The following is a 17571-nucleotide window of genomic DNA, read 5'->3' as shown; positions in this document are numbered from 1 at the left end:
ATATAAACAGAAAATAAAAGAGAATGTGAAAATAGATTGTGCATACGTACACATACACACATTCACACACATCCATACACACATTACCTACACATACAACATGCAACATATACCACCCTGCTCTGTGTGGTTGTCTAATGGGGTCATGACCCTCAAATTTGATTCATATAGTGCTTTCATGACAGAAGTCATCACAGAGCAGCTTTACAGAGATATGGGTCCAAGCCTCCTATGAGCGAGCCAGGGGCGACTGTGGCAAAGAAAAACACCCTCAGCGCACAAGGAAGAGACCTTAGGAACAAAGGAAGCAAGACTCTAACCTAGGAAGAAAGACTAACTAACCAATCTTCTTAATGGCAAAATACAACACAGAACAGAAGTAAAAGTGAACTGACAGAGATGGTGAGTTATAGCAAAATGGAGGTAAATATTAGTGATGAACATGTGAGAGGGAGCAGGAGGTGGTCAGTGATTGTGGAGGGGATAAAAGCAGGTGCTAAGACGCTGTGGGTGAGACAGGGCCACGACCTTGTACCAAACATAGGGTGAAAACGGGCTAACAAAGTATGCTGAGTAAAGAGTGAACCAATATGGAACGTACGTGGCCACCAGGGGGCGCTGTGAGTAAAAGCCGTAGAAAGCTCGCTGTTGAATCGTGTGTCTGCGCATGCGCTGCTGACGCTGCTGCCCATGTGGATTCGCTCCTTTTCCGGCGGTGTGCGCTCGAGGCTCAGCTGCGTTCGAGGATGGCGCTGTACAACTTCAAAAAGATTACGGTGGTCCCCACCGCCAAGGTAGGCTTGTGCACCACACGCTAGGCGAGACCCCGGTGTGTCCCGTGCTCGGTGTTTAAAGCGTTAGTGAGGTGTTTTTAGTGAGAGTTCACGGCTGAACCGGTGTCTCGCGGGACACGTGTGCGACCCTGTACCGAGTTAAAGAGCTAATGCAGCTACAGGCGCACACTGAGGCTTTAAAACATGGAATTAAATTATTTTCTTTAAATAAGTCGTGGAGGCTGTTTCTCAGAACAACAGAAATGAGTTAGCTGGATCGTTTAAACCCAGAGGACTTGTTTGAGGAGATTTGTCCTCAGCTGTTATATGTTTATAATAAATGTTTAATAATTATAAACATAATGACTTAAGACTTATCTTGTCTATCATGTCTAATTTGCCTTTTATAACTAAGACCACCTGGTGTTAAATGTGAGCATTGAATGTGGAGGTCTGTGTTGTCATTTACAGAGCACAGGGTTTGTTCGCCTCTGAATGGTTCAACATTTTAATATAATCCCAGATCAAACACAAGATTACTGTAGTGTTGTTTTTAATACTTTATTGTATTATTTTACCACTATGTAACATCTGTATATTATTCCCTGCTCCAGTCTTTTCTCTACTGCGCTGCTATAACACACAGTTTCCCCTCAGGGGTGAATAAAGTGATCTATCTGTCTGTATATCTATCTAAACCATGAATGGGTAAAGTACAGTGGGATATTTTGATGGTTGGGATATTCTAACCAGCAAGTAAACAGATGAAATGTGTGTGAGGAAAAAGGACAAGAGTCGAACCGTGATGATCAGGATCTCAAATGGCAGGTCGTATGGTATGTTATCACTGTGAATGTTACCTGTCAAAAGTGGACCAAGGAAATGCAGCCTTTAAACAGGCATCAGTGTCACGGGAGGAGACACAGCCCCATTCTCAGCTCGCTGTCATGCAGTGTGTGTTCTGATCTCTGTACTACTCTTTAGAGCCGACCCTGACGGTTTCAGCAGCGTGTGACACTGTAACTCTTCTCTGGAATTAGACCCGGCAGGCCTTCGCTCACCACATGGATGAGTGTGTTTTGGACAGACATGAGCCTGTCAACGGTTCAACGCTTGTCCTGATTTGGACCATTTTCGTTTAGCTGCAAACCACTGTGTACCAGGAACACCCCACAACACCTGCCATTGTGGACCTTCTCTGACAAATACTGAGTTTGTTTTTTTTTAAAACGGCTCAGATCATGATCATCGCTTTCCAAAGGAAAACGCATCTGTTTTTGTCGGTTTTTACTTTTTACAACAACATTTGAACACGGCAGCTGTTCTTCACATCGTGTGCACATATTTCATGATGAATTGACCGATAAAAAGTCTCAATTTAATTGAAAGTATTTTACATTGACTTTCATTAAAAGATTTTATTCCCTCTCAGGTAAAGTTACTATTTTTGAGATGTCTCTGGACATCAACACTGTGCTTGCACATTTTTCCTGCTTCCAACACATCAGCTTCACAGGCTGATGACTAACTTGCTGTCTTTTACATCCCAACCCTCTACGGGTGCCATAGCAACCAGTGATGTGCCGCTCCACATTTTTTCAGTTCAGATCTAATTCAGAAATACGGATACACCCAACTGCTGATACGATACAGATTTGTAATTCAGCAGCTCGTTTTACTTTATTTTAATTATTGTTGATAGTTGTGTTTAAAGGTCCATAATGAGGCTGAAATAGACTGCACAGCACAAATATATACACAAGTGTAGGGGATTTTGGTCAGCATTTACACCAGCAGCGTTGTCCAAAATACTCTCAAAGACATGAAAACGCAAAACATCTCATTCTATTAGTTTCTCTCTGTTTATGTTCTGGAGTAAGAATTTGGATCCGCCCTGTCCACCCGATGTCCAATAAGTGAATGATGTCATTATCAGCTCCTCTCTAATAGCAACCGATCTGTGCCTTTCTCGGTGTCTTTAATCTTGTAGCTGATCATTTTCCGTAAATCGTAACGAGAAAATGTTGGATAATTATGACCCACAGTCTCAAGGCAATCACGAGAGCCGGCCTTTTCTTATTATTAGATTAATACTTAGTCAAAGTTATTAGCTGCTGAATCGCTGAGAAAGTTATTGATTTTCTGGCATTGTCTCCTGTCTGTGCCACAAAGTTGTGAGTAGGATGTTGAATGAAATCCAGTGTAAGTATCTAATGTATTTATTGGGTTTTTTTTTGTTCTCCTATTTTTTCAGGACTTCATTGACCTGACTCTGTCTAAAACCCAGAGGAAGACCCCCACAGTGATACACAAACACTACCAGATTCACCGCATCAGGCATTTCTACATGCGCAAGGTCAAGTTCACACAGCAGAACTACCATGATCGTCTCACGCAGATTCTCACCGACTTCCCCAAACTTGATGTGAGTCTCCTTCACATCCTTTACTCTGGTGTTTCTTCAACCGTTGTGCTTTTATAGAACAGAAATGAAGCACACGTTATACACAGGAAACTACAGACGACTGTCGTTTAACACTCAATGAAAATGTAAAAGCTGGTGTGACTGGTTGGTTTTTGGTTTAGTATTGTCATATTTCTCCTTCTTTCTGACACTCCTTTGTTACTTCCCCTACTTCCTTTTCTCTTTTAGGATATCCACCCCTTCTACGCTGACCTGATGAACGTATTGTACGATAAAGACCATTACAAGTTGGCCCTGGGTCAGATCAACATCGCCAAGAACCTAATTGACAAGTAAGGGTTCTGTCACGTTTGAGGGGAGATGTCTGACTATTGTAGCAAATCCATCCTGAATTAGTGTGTGTGAATTAGTGTTGTACATACATAATTGTGTGTGTTTGTGCAGTGTGGCTAAAGACTATGTGCGTCTGATGAAGTATGGGGACTCATTATATCGCTGTAAACAGCTGAAGAGAGCCGCACTCGGCCGAATGTGCACCATCTTAAAGAGACAGAAACAGAGTCTGGAGTATCTGGAACAAGGTAAACAGTCTCTAAGAATAGCCCAGAAAATATGTAGAGATGAGAAATAAGTACTGAGCTGCAGTGTTTTATGATTTTCAGTTCGACAACATCTCTCTCGTCTGCCCACCATTGACCCGAACACCAGAACTCTGCTGCTCTGTGGATACCCCAACGTTGGCAAATCCAGCTTCATCAACAAGGTGTGTGATAAAACTGATTGACCACGAAGTTCACCTGAAAATAAAAAATGAACCAAAGCTTTCAAATGCAATATACCTTTAATTTAATATCCGTCCCACAGTTCCTACCAGAAAAATCAGCTTTATTGTTTAAAGGCAGCGCATACAATTCTGGGGAACTACTGTCCTCACAGCAGCAAAAGAAAAAAAAAGACTACCCCTCCTCGTTCATCTGTCTCCTATACTGTCTCCAGAGGTTTTACTAGTTTTTCACTAAGCGACACGCTATGGACACTGCATTGTATCTGCTCAGTGCGGCACAGCGCGCTTTTCCAATCACACAGCTCCCCTGCAAAACTGTTGAGTCGAATAAAACCAGATGTGATCTCTGCTGTTGCTTGTAGATACTACAGAAGGCGAGTTTGTGCTGGACGCCTGGATTTTGTTATAATTGACGAGTCTTTCTGGCCAATCAGCGCTCTGCGAAGTTTACGCGTCGTTTAGTGTCTGCTCTGCTCGCTTCAAACAGGCAGAGAGCACCGTTCCACGTATCAAGAACAAGATTTGCCTAGTGGAAAAGCAAAAAGGCAGAGTCGATATTCTGCTGCTGCTTTCATGAAATATTATGAAAATGTCTTGTGTGCGTAGGTGACCAGAGCAGACGTGGAGGTGCAGCCCTACGCCTTCACGACCAAGTCTCTGTTTGTGGGACACATGGACTACAAATATCTGCGCTGGCAGGTGAGTGTGATACTCCTTCATAGCGGTTCTATGACACATCTTGCACATGCAGACAATCTGCAGGACAAGCACTGTAATAAAATGGGTCAAAACGTTTATAGACGCATTTATACTTGGTGTGTTCAGCTGCAGAAAGCTGCACTCCTTGTAGAAATGGTGTGTGTACAATCTCTCTGTAGAAAACATCAAATTAAATTGGTGCTTGTACTGCCCCCCCCCAGAGACGTGCTCTCTACTGTTCTCTCATGTGAAAAAACTCTCAATGCATTTGGGAGAAGTTGGAGTGGTGTTTATCGTCCAGAACTAATGATGCAACAGAAAGAATCCGACCTCACAAATTTTTGTTTTGTTTATGAACAACGTCAAACATTAACAGCAGTGTTTCATTATCTACTATAAATCTTTCCATAGAGAGTAGAGACTGCAGTAGAGGAACACACTCCTGGTTAATAGCCTTCATTTCTGAAGAAAAGTTGGATGACTTCATTACGTGTGTCTGTGTGTGTGTAGGTAGTGGACACCCCTGGTATTCTGGACCATCCTCTGGAGGAGAGGAACACTATAGAAATGCAGGCGATCACAGCTCTGGCTCATCTTAGAGCAGCTGTCTTGTATGTGATGGACCCCTCAGAACAGTGTGGATACACACTCTCACAGCAGCTGGAGCTGTTTAACAACATCAGACCATTATTCACCAACAAGGTATACACACACACACACACACACACACACACAAAGTGGGTACAACAGTACAGTTAGTTTACCTCTCTCTCTCTCTCTCTCTCTCTCTCATATACAAACAAAATGGAACACACATCTACAGTGTGTTGTTTCCCTTTTTAATACACCAACACCTGACAAATGAAAGGTTCACTAGTTAAAAAGAAAATTATTCTGGAATTGGGAATATGGGAGTTCACCAACACTATTGTTTGTTGCCTTTTGACCCATGATTGTAGCCTCTGATCGTCGTGGCCAATAAATGTGATGTGAAGAAAGTCAGTGAGCTGTCAGAGGAGAACCAGGTGGGTTTAACATTCTGCTTAAACCTCGTCAGACTGAAATATCTTACTTTTTAAACCCAGCGAAATGAGCAAATCTGTCTTTTTAATCATAAGTCAAATGTGTGTGTGTCTGTGTAGAAGATCTTTGCGGATCTCTTGTCTGAGGGAATTCCAGTGATCGAGACAAGCACTCTTACAGAAGAGGGAGTGATGCAAGTCAAAACACAGGTGAGATCTGTCTCTGGCAGGCATTCAGGTAGAAATTTAATTTTAGAGCAAGAAAATTCAAATTGTTTCTTTATGGCTTTTGCAAATCGGAGCAAATGCTGCATTTGTGGCTGATATTGGTTTTAAGGCAGTTAAATATGTTCAAAATGAAGTGTTTGAATTAACATTTAATGCTGCTTCTGCTAATTTTTCAGGCATGTGATAGTCTGCTATCTCACCGTGTCGACACCAAGATGAAGGGCAAGAAAGTCCATGACATTTTGAACAGACTCCACCTCGCTGTTCCTACCAAAAGAGATGAGAAGGTACAAAGAAACACATGCACACCTTTTAATATGAACCAGGACAAGTGAATGAACTTCAACTGTGAAATGAGACAAAAACTAGTGTACAGTAAAGCGTTGGTGAAGGTCAGAGGACCAGATGAAACACAAACATCTGACTGTTCAGTGGGAGGAATGTAGGGCTGCAACTAATGATCATTTTGATAATTGATTAATCTGTCGATTATTTTTTTCGATTAACCGATTATTAATCGGATAAAAAGGAAGACAAGCCAAATTTGGTTTCCTGTCTGTTACTAGCATATACAGGACACCATCAGTGAGAACAGCTGCTTGCTGTGGTGTGCAGATCTTCTTCAAAACATAGGCAGCAATGCTGGGCTTCTGAGGGGAGAGAGAAAGTGTAGATATGAACATACATCTTTTTTTAAGTTAATAACTACTGATCTAAAATTGAAATGACATAAATGGATATTGGGTGATGCTGCCATGTGCTGAGAATAAAAGGGAAATTCAACTAACACATATGATCAGATATGGTTAAGATATTTAAGATTTTAGAGAACTAATGTTGTAATTGTATAAGGAACACACAACCTATCATTATTAAAAATTAGTGTTTACATGAAGAATTAACCCAACCGTTACATTAATTTTATATTTATCAATATTTAACACAGTGTATGTAATGTAATATACACTTGGCTGTGATACTCAAACACTAACACGCAGCGCCAGTCAGAAAAGACCTTGAAAAAGACTTTAAATATATTATTTAAAAAATGTTTGGATTTGTAATTTTTTTTTAAACTCTGAATGTAACTGCCGCCACATTTAAGGTGGAACGGAAAACTCGCTAAATACCTACTCTAGCAGGCTCTAGTGACATTGAGTGAGAGGAAAAAAAATAGAACTTGGCGCTAACAGTAGCTTGGGGGGGGGGGGGGGGGGTGCTAAGACTTGTTCGCTAAACGCGAGTGTAATATCAATGTACTAAGACTATTCATTTTCAGGTGCTCATGCAGTGATGTTGTGCTGCCGTGCCATGTGAGATCAGCTGTGCACATTTTGCACCTGACGCTGTTCCTTGAAGGCGTTAATGTAAAGTGCTCCCATACTTTTGAGGACTTACTTGAGGACTTGCATTTTTCTCTGCGCTTGTGCTAACATTATCCTCTGCTGTGACCGCCTTTTTTCAAGCCCTTCATCCAGAGTTCATGTGTAGCAACTGTACCTATGTGTATAATAACTTAGACCCAACTAATCGATTATTAAATTAGTTGCAAACTATTTAAACACTCGATTTTAATCGAATTAATCGATTAGTTGTTGCAGCCCTAGAGGAATGTAAGAAATGGTCTTGAAAAAAATCTCCTGGAAAAAGGTGGCATGCTCCCTTCAGGTGGGGGGTGAGAACCTACCCTAAATGAAGGAGTCTCTGGGTCTTGTTCATGAATGTGTGTAAAAGGGATTGAATGTAGGTTGGGTGCAGCGTCTGCAGTGATGTGGCCGCTGTACCGGACTGTCCTGGTGAAGAGAGAGCTGAGCCGTGAAGCAAAGATTTAACTTGGCAGTCAGTCTTCGTGACCACAAGCGAGAGTGGGTAATGACTGAAAGAACGAGAGCACGGCCAAAAGGTTGTTGGGCGTACTCTCCATAAACGGGTGAGGAGCTCAGTGATTAGGGAGGAACTCAGAGTAGAGTCGCTACTCCTTTGTGTTCAGGTGGTTCAGAAATCCGTTGATGCCTCCTGGACGCTTCTTACTGGAGGTACACCAGGTACATTCCAGCCGGAAGGTGGCCCCGGGTTAGACCCAGGACATGATGGAAGGATTATATCTGCCAGATAGTGATCCCCCAGAAGGAGCTGATGGATGTTGTGGGGTACAGAGGAGCTTGGGCTTCTTTACTCGCTCTGTTGCCACCGCGACCCTGATAGGGATTAAGCAGAAAAAATGATGATGATCATTATTCTTTGGCATTTTAATAACTTGAATCTTGCTGTTTGTATTCAAGCTAAAGCTTCCTGATGTAACTGTGTTTTAGGAAAGACCTCCATTCATCCCGGAGGGGGCAGGACTTCGCAGGAAGACGATGGAAGTTGACACTCCCAAGCACAAACTGGAGAGAGATCTGGAAGTAGAGCTTGGAGACGATTATACGCTTGACCTACAAAGTAAATCCACACACACAGACACACACACCCCTATCAGCTTCTTATGTGGTTTCATTTTAAGTCAGATAACAAGAAATAGTACTTTTTATAACAGTAAATAACTCTGTATAGAATACTGGGATCTAATGAATGCTGAAGAAAAGACTGATAAGATTCCTGAGGTCTGGGAAGGACACAACATTGCAGACTACATTGACCCTGACATCATGAAGGTAAGAGCAGTCTAAGTCCTTGCAGATCATTTAATTCTAGAATATCTGAACTGCTTGGAAGGGAGAGCTGAGGAGTGACGGCAGTCCTTCGCTTAATCTGAGCATTTCTGAATAGTGTGCTTTGTATGTGATCTCTTTCTGCAGCGATTGGGCGAACTGGAAAAGGAGGAGGAGCTCCGTGAGAAGGCGGGAGAGTACGACTCTGATGAAGAGAGTGAGGATGAGGAAATGCAGGAGATCCGTAAGCTGGCCGGACAGATCCGAGAGAAGAGGAAGCTGAAGATCCTGGAGTCAAAGGAGAAAAATGTTCATGGACCCAGATTACCCAGAACAGCCAAAAAGGTCTGTCTAATAGAACTGGCCTTCTCTGGGTCCGGGTTAACATTAGGAACGTCCACTGATCACTGATTCATTCCTAATTCAAACCCAGCCTAAATCCAGGAGTCCTAGAGAGAGCACAATGGGCCTCACTTTAGATGAGTAAGATGGCCCCCCCTCTCCCCACCCTCTTTGAGGTTCTGTCCTTTTTCTGGAGCTTCTTTAACTCCACACGCCCATGCACACCATCACCATTCGCACGGAAGAACCTCCTACTCTCTGGTTCCTGCTGAGGACAAACTTTTCTGATTCAGGAACCAATTTATTTTGGTAGAAACGCACCAAAATTTTGTTAACGGGTTCACATTGGTGGAAAGAGGCTGACGGTCTTTGCTATGACTAAGTGGCGCCTGACAGCAGTGACATTTCGTGCTTGGGTTTAATATCCAGAGTTTCGTAAATGGAATCTCTGCTTGATTTTTCAAGAGGCTCTATTTTATTGTTTAAACAGGGAGGGCATTTACTTAAAATGAAGTATTTGAAGATTCATAAAGGGATTTTCATCTTACATCAATAGTCATAGAATACAAAAAATTCAATTTTAATTTTAAATGCAGACTGGAAAGACCAATTGGTGGAACCTGTGTTGGGGGGCTGCTGGTCTAAAACATGCCTTTGACTCAGATGAAAAACCAGTGAAAGGAATTGATTGGCTGTTGATGTGCTGTGCTTGTGTCTGAGTGGTTACTGTGTGTCATGTTAAATTTTGCTGTTGTTGTTGGGTGCAGGTGGAGAGGTCCACGTTGGAGAAGGAGATGGGGGATCTCGGTTTGGACATGTCAGAAAAAGATAACGTAAGATATCAATGTGTGTTGTCTTTTTCTAAGTGCTTGTGTGTGTGTGTGTATGTGTAATATTTTAACCCTTGCCCTGTTCTCTGTACAGAGTCATTATGTCCAGCAGGCCCGCTCACGGTCATTGGTCAGAAAGAGGAAGAGGGAGGCTTCTGCTCCACCCACTTCTCGCACTCGCAGCCAGAGCGCTTCGAGAACTCCACGAGACCAGTCAGGAGTCAGAGATGCCAAGGTCCTGCCACTGTCTCTTTTCTGTACACTTCTTTGGGCTGTTACCAAAAATACATCATTATCACTGGTTAAAGTCAGTCTGAAATCTAAATGGACCTGTTGTTTATTTTGTTGGTTCATGTCCTCAGAGGTATTAAGCACAGTTCAAATGAATGCGGGTCATTTAGGGACCTGGCACTGTGGGTTTTAAACTACATTTGGACTTTAAAGCCTCCATCCAGAAGATTAATCTGTGAAAATGCTGAGTTTAAATGGGCCGGTGAAATTGTAACATTAAAACTGAAACTAATTCAAGTAGAACAGTATCAGTTTATGTCCAGCAGGGGGCACTGACATTGTTTCACTTGGAATTTTCTAACAGCTGTTATGCAGCATGTATCTAACTGTACTTGTCTTTTATGGACAGTTTAGGATATTTTTTTCCCACTGTAAACTGGAGTTTTCAGTTAATGCAGAAACCGTGTGTGTTGCAGTCAAAGCTAAAATTAATGCCAAAAGCTCATCCATGCAGACAGTACTGGTAAACAGTGGGGTAGGGGGTTTGTTAATGACATGCTTTATGATCATTGTACAGCCGTACAGTGACATCTAACCTCTGAATTTAACCCCGCGTGGCAGTGAACACACCCCACAGCAGCGGTTCTCAGCACTCTGGATCGTTTTTGGGGGTTCAGCCATGGATGTTCCCACCGGTCGTGGAGATCCGACCAGCAACCTTCCAGTACCAAGCCTGGTCCGCTAACCCTTAGGCCGTGGCTGTCCCTGATTGGTCGTAGTGTGAAAAATCTGACATTTTATAGAAGCTTGAAATTTTTGGTTAAAAGTTTATGGACGTTTTTCAGTGTTCCCTTTGGAGTGTGTTGCTTAAAGAAAAGTGGATGCTTACTGACCAAATATAATTACTTACATCCCAAAACCTCTGAACTGGACTAAAGTGTAGACCAGCATTCTGTCACTCAGCAGTAAACTTATACTGGACCTGAATTATCTGGTATACAACAGAGAAGATAATCGCTCTGCCTCTGTCATAAGTTCTTAAATTTTCTTCTCCCACTCTCCCTCTCCAGATGATGAAGAAGGTGAAGATGATGATGAAGTCGTCTCAGAAGGGGATGAACAAAGAGGGGAGGAAGGGCGAATCGGACAGGCACATTTTCAACCTGAGACCCAAACACCTCCTCGCAGGAAAGAGGAAGTCTGGCAGCACCAGTCGACGATAAACATACTTCTTTATAAACTGATCAATGTCCCTGACTTATCTCATACTCGGTGTAGTCCTGGATTCAGTGTGGCCCTTCAGTGTAAGTGATGTAATGAGGCAGATATATACTTGTATTTGCATTGCCTTATTGATGTTGGTTGATGGAGCGAAAGGAATGGACAGTAATGAGGAGAGGTGATGTAGTTGTGTAATGAGTACACTGATAAAATGCAGTTGTCTGTGCCATCTTCAGTATTTCTAAGTTGACTCTGGTGTGTGCTCATGCTGGTCGACAACAGGAATATCACAGTGAAATTACTGACTCTAAATCTTGAGTAAAACTCGATTTAAGGGCTCCTCGGTTTTGCAGCCGTTCAATACGAAGCACAGCCAACTGCTAAATTGAAATGAAAATAAAATCAAAATACAAAATGCTTTAGCTGCCATTTTTCCACCACACAATATGCTGGTTAAATCCAAATGAAATAAATTTGGGAAATTAATTTTTTATTAATGCGAGTGTCATCTGTTACACAATCTAATTCACAGCGACACTTTCTGGTAGCATTTTCATCCCTTAAAGTGTAGAGCTCTGTGCCTGTGTGAAATTCAACAGCAAGAGTCCAAACTTGATGCTGAAAGAAACACTACGTATTATTTTTTTACAGTACAATTACAGCTTGAAAATGATTTCTATGCGAATATTGCTTCTGTCACTTCTCTCTGGGGCTGAGCTTTCTAAAAACTACTATGTATCTAAAGCAGCCCTGGTAATAGGTGCTCTTGTGAACTGCATAAAGTTTTACAGAAGTTAGCTCAGTATTGACCAGTACAGGCATTATGGCAGAGACTGAGAAGAGTTGTCAGAGGAAGCAAGGAGAGAGAGAGAGAGAGGCCATAAGAGTTGACATTGGCCTGACTGGAGTGAACAGAAAGAGACATGGGGAGAAGGCCGCTGCCTTGTTGGACTGGTAAGTAATAACGTTCCAATTTTTTAGTGTTACTGTGTTAGTGTTGAGCTTTGTTGATGACAGTGATTTAGTCATGTTTTTGAGAGTTACTGCTCAGAGCCACAGGGTTAGCAACGCTAACTTCAAATAGATTAGTGAATTTTCAGCCTTATATTTAGATATCAATTCTAGTAATAAGTGCCTGTGCAGTTGTAGTGGTTAGAGTGCCATAAAACATACACTTTTGTGCTGGTTGAATAGAAGTTTTTGAATATGACATGTTCACACACGAGCATATCACCTCTAGGATGGGTTCTGTTATATACTGAATTGTAGGTATTTCAGCGTCGTTACTGTGTTTTTGACTGGATTTCTATAAATATTAATTACACGCATCAGCAAGTAGAGGGAGCCCAGTCATTCTTACCTAGAGTTGCTTTAATATCAGTGGTACTGTATTCTGATGCCTGTGTTGAAGTGCAGATGATTTGAAATATTAGTATTCTTGACCACAACATACTACATTAGCTTAAAGATATTTTTGGATTCAGTGTCCAAGTTTGAGGTCCAAAACTGGATTTCGATTTGTGAAGGACACACTGAAAAACATCTCACAAATAAAAACACTTTATTCTAAAAGGTTCTACCAGTATGCAGCTACAGCCACTAGATTTTGTCTGGGACCAGTCACAATGAGACGCATGTACATTACGTCTTGAACCAAGGCAAGGAATAAAAAAGGTTTCTTCTGTGATTTTACAGGAGAGTATTTGCAGTAATGTGCCAAGCTACAAGTCACAAAGAGTCCGCTGCTCCGACCTCCTCCACAGACCTATCTCACTGATAAAGCTGTGTATATGGTGGGTAACGTTATAAACAATAAGCTACATAAACCTCCAAGAGAACCAACCTTCTGGAAACCACTAACCCTTCAGATTTTAACCATATAGACTTGTTTTCATCGAAACAATACCAAAAAGCAAAACTGGGCACCTTTCCACTCGCAGGCTGAACTGTGTATCCCAGCACAAGTTTAACTGAAATATTACAGGTGTCTCACACAGTCCTGCTTTAGTCAAATTACTCTGCATCATTCTGCTGACCAAAGAGAAATGCTTAATCATCACCCAAAATATCAACACTAAAGTAGTTTCGAGTTCCCAGCTCATCTATTACCTGGAGAGCGACACTGCAATGAAACCGAGTACAGGTTTCAAACTCACGTCAGTCATTCAATCTCAGAAATAAGACGAGGCAGATTCACTGCATTTGTCCAATGGACACATCTGACCCAACTTAACCCTCCACTTAGTTCCACAGTAAGAGTGCCCTCATCCAAGGAGTGAAATCTTTTAAACTCTTCTGTCTTCACGGTCCTGTCCTGTAGAATTCGGGCTGGGAAGCTTGTGCAACTGTCCTTTGATTCATTTTCCATGGTCAAACCCTCAGCACAATCAGGCACACTACTGATGAACAGAAAATCTGTACTTGTGAAATATGTAGGTCACTGATTTCTTTCGTACTGAATTCATTGGGGGAACACTGCCTTAGTGAGTATTAGTGTTAGAATGTGTGTCTATGGGGTTCTAGATCTACGGAGTGTGTGAGCTACTGCATTCTTCAGAAAATAGCTGAAATGTTCTGAGCCACTCCACAGGAATCAGAGTCGAGTCTGGAGTCTTCAGTAGAGGACTTATGACCATGCCTTGACCACCAAACCTGAAGGGAAGATATCTTTTCTCCAAGGGATGGCAAAAACCGCTGTAATGTTTTTCAGTTTTTCTTAAAACAAAACATAGGAAAAGTAGTTAAAAATATGTTTTGGGTCCTCTGATGTTGTTTTGCCATGTCTGCTCTGACAAAGTCAAATCTCACTGCGACAGTTTGAGCGATACGGACATCAGAACCAGTTCAGGACGAGCAGCTGGAGAGATGTCACAGACATCAGGAGAATCGCTTCCGTCATTTCCATGTGTCTTTCTGGAGAGTGTGTGTATTCAGGACTCTGGGTGGTGTTTTTTAGTGTGTATGCGGAGGTACTGTTTCCCGGCGAATCGCTTTCCACAGTGTGAACACTGGTACGGCCGCTCCCCGGTGTGGACTGTCTGATGCGCCGTCAGGTGTCCGGACTGAGTGAAGCGTTTTCCGCACTGTTCGCAGCGGTATGGACGCTCTCCTGTGTGTATGCGCGTGTGCGTGTCCAGGCTCTGAGCCGTGGTGAAGCTCTTGCCGCAGATGGAACAGATGAAGTGTCTTTTACCGCCAACCGAGACTCCACCCCCTCGCAGCGAGCCCCGCCCCCCGAACAGCCCCAGCCCTGCCGCGTTTCCCAGGGCGACCAGGTGCTGCGCAGCGTACAAAGGTGAATTATGAGCCACGAGCGAGTCTGAGCCGAATCCAGCGGAGGTCTGTGAGTGTGTGTGTGTGTTACGGACAGGGTGTGTGTTCCAGTCCATACCTAGATCCAGATCAATGTCACATACCAGGGGCTCCCGCTTCACACACACTTCTTCAGAGAACGGCCGCTCGTTGTGTGGTTCGGACACGGAGTTAAAGGAACACAGCGGCTCGTCCGAGGCCGTCAGGTCCACGCTGGACTGCTGGGACTCTTCCGTTACAGAGTGTGTTTCTGAAAGAGTGTGGGTGTCAGGGTTTGGAGACTGTGTGTCTGAAAGTATGTGGACATCGTCGTTGGAGGAGTGTTCATCCAATGCGTGATCCTGAGCTGAGAGCGCCAGTAATTCATCAGATGTACTGTGCGCCAGCAGTACAACCGCCTCGCCTTCGTCGTCGTCATCGTCATCATCATCTGTGTAAAAACACACGTTAGAAACAGGACCCACGCTGAACTGCATTATATTTTACAGATCTACACCTTTCTATATTTGATCATGGCCATATTAGGAATTCTAGGTCAAAGCATGAGTTCTCAGTGGGAGATCTGAATGTTCATTCATCGTCTGTAAACAGTTACACTTCATCAGGGTCATGGTGTGTAGGGAGTTGACACAGAAGAAAACACACACTCTGGCATGGCGCTAGTCTATCGCAGGACATCAGCACACACACATCTACAGACAATTTCTCATAGTCAGTCAGCTACCCAACGTGTGCTAGAAAAAGCTGCACCCAGTAGAAAACCCATGCAGCAACTGGGAGAACACACCAAACCGCTCACAGCAGACATGGATTGGATTGGTGCCAGATGAAAGAATCCAGTGAGAGCTGGATGTTGCACCACCCCCCAAAAGCAGGAATAAAACAGCGAGTAGAACAGAGTAGAGCCCAGTAGTGTAGGTACCATGTAGTGGGAAAAGTGCCAATAGAGAAACAGCATAGACTTCCTATTGGTGTTGTTCTTTGGCTTGACTCGCTTTTAGCTGGTTGTTTTTCAACTAGCAGAGCTCCCCCAAAAAATGGAGCAAAACCATGTCTCTAACGGGAACTGTGGGCTTTGAAAACCTTAGCACGAGCAATAAACGTGGGCGCTGTTTACTCGTCGTGTGGTGTGTTGTTGTTTTTTGGACAGAACACAACTTCGCCCCCAGTTCTCACAGAGCAGTTTTACTTGTCGCACGTTCAGCTTTCACTGGAGGTTTTTTCTCAGACACTGACCCAAGAAGCGTCTTCAGAAACCCCTCAGGGGAACGTTACGAGCTGCTGCTGAGATTCAGATAAAAACTAATGTGAACGCTGCTGTAACTTCAGAGATTTTACAAGCAGTGAGTTTGTGCTGGAGCTCTGTGTTTCGTGGTGATTGACAGGTCTCTCCAGCCAATCAGAGCTCTACAGGGTTTACACCTCACATTTAGTACCTACTCAGCTCGGCTGGAACCGTAAGTGAGCAGGAACTACAAAAGAACCCGGTTCCAGAAGCAGGACAGATTTGGACAGTGGAGAAGAAAAGGGCCGAGTCGAGTAGCTTCCATGTAGTGGAAAAACACCATAAGGTCATGACCTGAAAAGTGGGGTGTGGCCAGAGCACTCACCCCCTCGCCCCTCCTCTTTAACCTGTACTGGCGCGGGTCCCCGTTCCTCTAGGTCACGTGACTGTAAAAAAAAAAAAAAATCAGATTATCAATCGATCAACGCCTTTACTGATTATACGGCAAAACGATCAATAACCAATTGGGTCCTACCTCCACCAGCGCGCGGCGGCTACAAGACTCGCGGCTCGGGCAGTTTTTTTTCCCCGCAGGTGCGAGCGCTGCAGTCGCCTCGCGCACCGCTCCGTCCCGCGACGCGGCGCGCTCCTCTACGTAACCTCGCGCGGCCACGATGGACTCGATCAACTGGAGCTTCCGCCGAAGCTCCTCGTTCTCCTTCTGGTGGCGCGAGATCTCCGTGTGCAGAAGCGCGTACCCGTCGTCCACGAGCTCGCAGATCTCCGCCACCGCCGCGCGCGTCAGCGTCTCCATGATGGTCGCGAGCTGCGCGTGAAACGCACGGTAATTCGCCATCGTCGTGCTCCCTCCGGTCTCTCGGGGGTTCTCCTGGTCTCGAAGCGGGGCTCCGCGTGGACTCTCCGTGCCTCAGAGCTCGGTTTTTACAGAAAGCACAGTGATGCTGCGCCGCGCGAGCGCTCGGGACGGAGCTGCAAAACAGTCGGGCTGATAATGGAGCGTCATTTCCGGGTCCTCGTCGGCAAAGGCCAATAGAATAAAAGTCTAGGAATAAGTTTTATCCAAAAATAAGCTTCACGATATGATCTCTCTTCAGTTTCCATTTTAAATACTTTATTAATGTCAATTGTTCCAATAAATAATTGGAAAGAACCAGTTATAAACGAAGGGCAGAGAAAAAACCACAACACTCGGTAGGGGATATTTTGCAGTTTAAGTTTTTTAATTATTATTTTATTTTAAGACAAATCAGTGAAGCTGTGTTTTTTATTTTTGTTTTGTTTTGTTTATCTGAAGAATATAAATATTAAGCCTTAAGAAAACTGCATGTTCCCAGCTCAGACTGTGGATGAAATCCTAACTGTTTTCTGACACAAACATTTGGGTTTAGTGCTCACACTGGTATCACTTGAAAAAAAGAAGTCAAGCAGGTTATTTGATATTATAGTTATAATAATATAAGAGAATAACACTGAATGTAAACGTAGTCTGAACAAGGTAAAATAGGTTTTATGAGCTCATACACCTTGATGTGTCTGATGTAGTATGTAAACACTTAACTAACAATTAACAGCAAAATCTTGTAATAAATGAATTGCTTTGTCATATGGTGTGATACCCTTCTATTCTGCATGCTGCTTTAACATTAACTGAAAATGTATTTATTCATTTTATATTGTCTGTGTGTTTATATATATATATATATATATATATATATATATATATACAGGTGTGTGTGTGTGTTTGTATATATACAGGTGTGTGTTTATGTATATACAGGTGTACGCATGTGTATTGTGATGGAATTTG

At 43.1% G+C, this 17571-nt stretch overlaps 2 protein-coding genes across 2 annotated transcripts; one reads left to right on the top strand and one right to left on the bottom strand.

Moving 5' to 3' along the window:
- The first annotated feature begins 667 nt into the window (after positions 1–667).
- On the top strand, positions 668–11621 carry LOC136678312 (GTP-binding protein 4-like). Its single transcript, XM_066656323.1, has 16 exons — positions 668–794; positions 3028–3198; positions 3427–3530; positions 3643–3779; positions 3861–3961; positions 4589–4681; positions 5192–5383; positions 5641–5706; positions 5824–5913; positions 6108–6218; positions 8244–8373; positions 8485–8585; positions 8730–8927; positions 9692–9757; positions 9849–9989; positions 11056–11621. Exons 1-16 carry the CDS (start codon positions 747–749, stop codon positions 11206–11208), a joined length of 1902 nt encoding a protein of 633 aa, XP_066512420.1. The 5' UTR covers positions 668–746; the 3' UTR covers positions 11209–11621.
- Positions 11622–12788: 1167 nt separating this feature from the next.
- LOC136679190 (zinc finger protein 112-like) lies at positions 12789–16736 on the bottom strand. The gene is made up of 3 exons (XM_066657572.1): positions 16279–16736; positions 16129–16189; positions 12789–14948 (listed from the first exon to the last, which is right to left on the bottom strand). Exons 1-3 carry the CDS (start codon positions 16597–16599, stop codon positions 14137–14139), a joined length of 1194 nt encoding a protein of 397 aa, XP_066513669.1. The 5' UTR covers positions 16600–16736; the 3' UTR covers positions 12789–14136.
- Between the last annotated feature and the right edge of the window lie 835 nt (positions 16737–17571).

The sequence above is a fragment of the Hoplias malabaricus genome, chromosome Y, assembly GCF_029633855.1.
Source record: "Hoplias malabaricus isolate fHopMal1 chromosome Y, fHopMal1.hap1, whole genome shotgun sequence".
NCBI classification, from domain to species: domain Eukaryota; kingdom Metazoa; phylum Chordata; class Actinopteri; order Characiformes; family Erythrinidae; genus Hoplias; species Hoplias malabaricus.
Note: the sequence above shows the minus strand (reverse complement) of the source record. Positions and strands in the feature narration are given on the sequence as shown.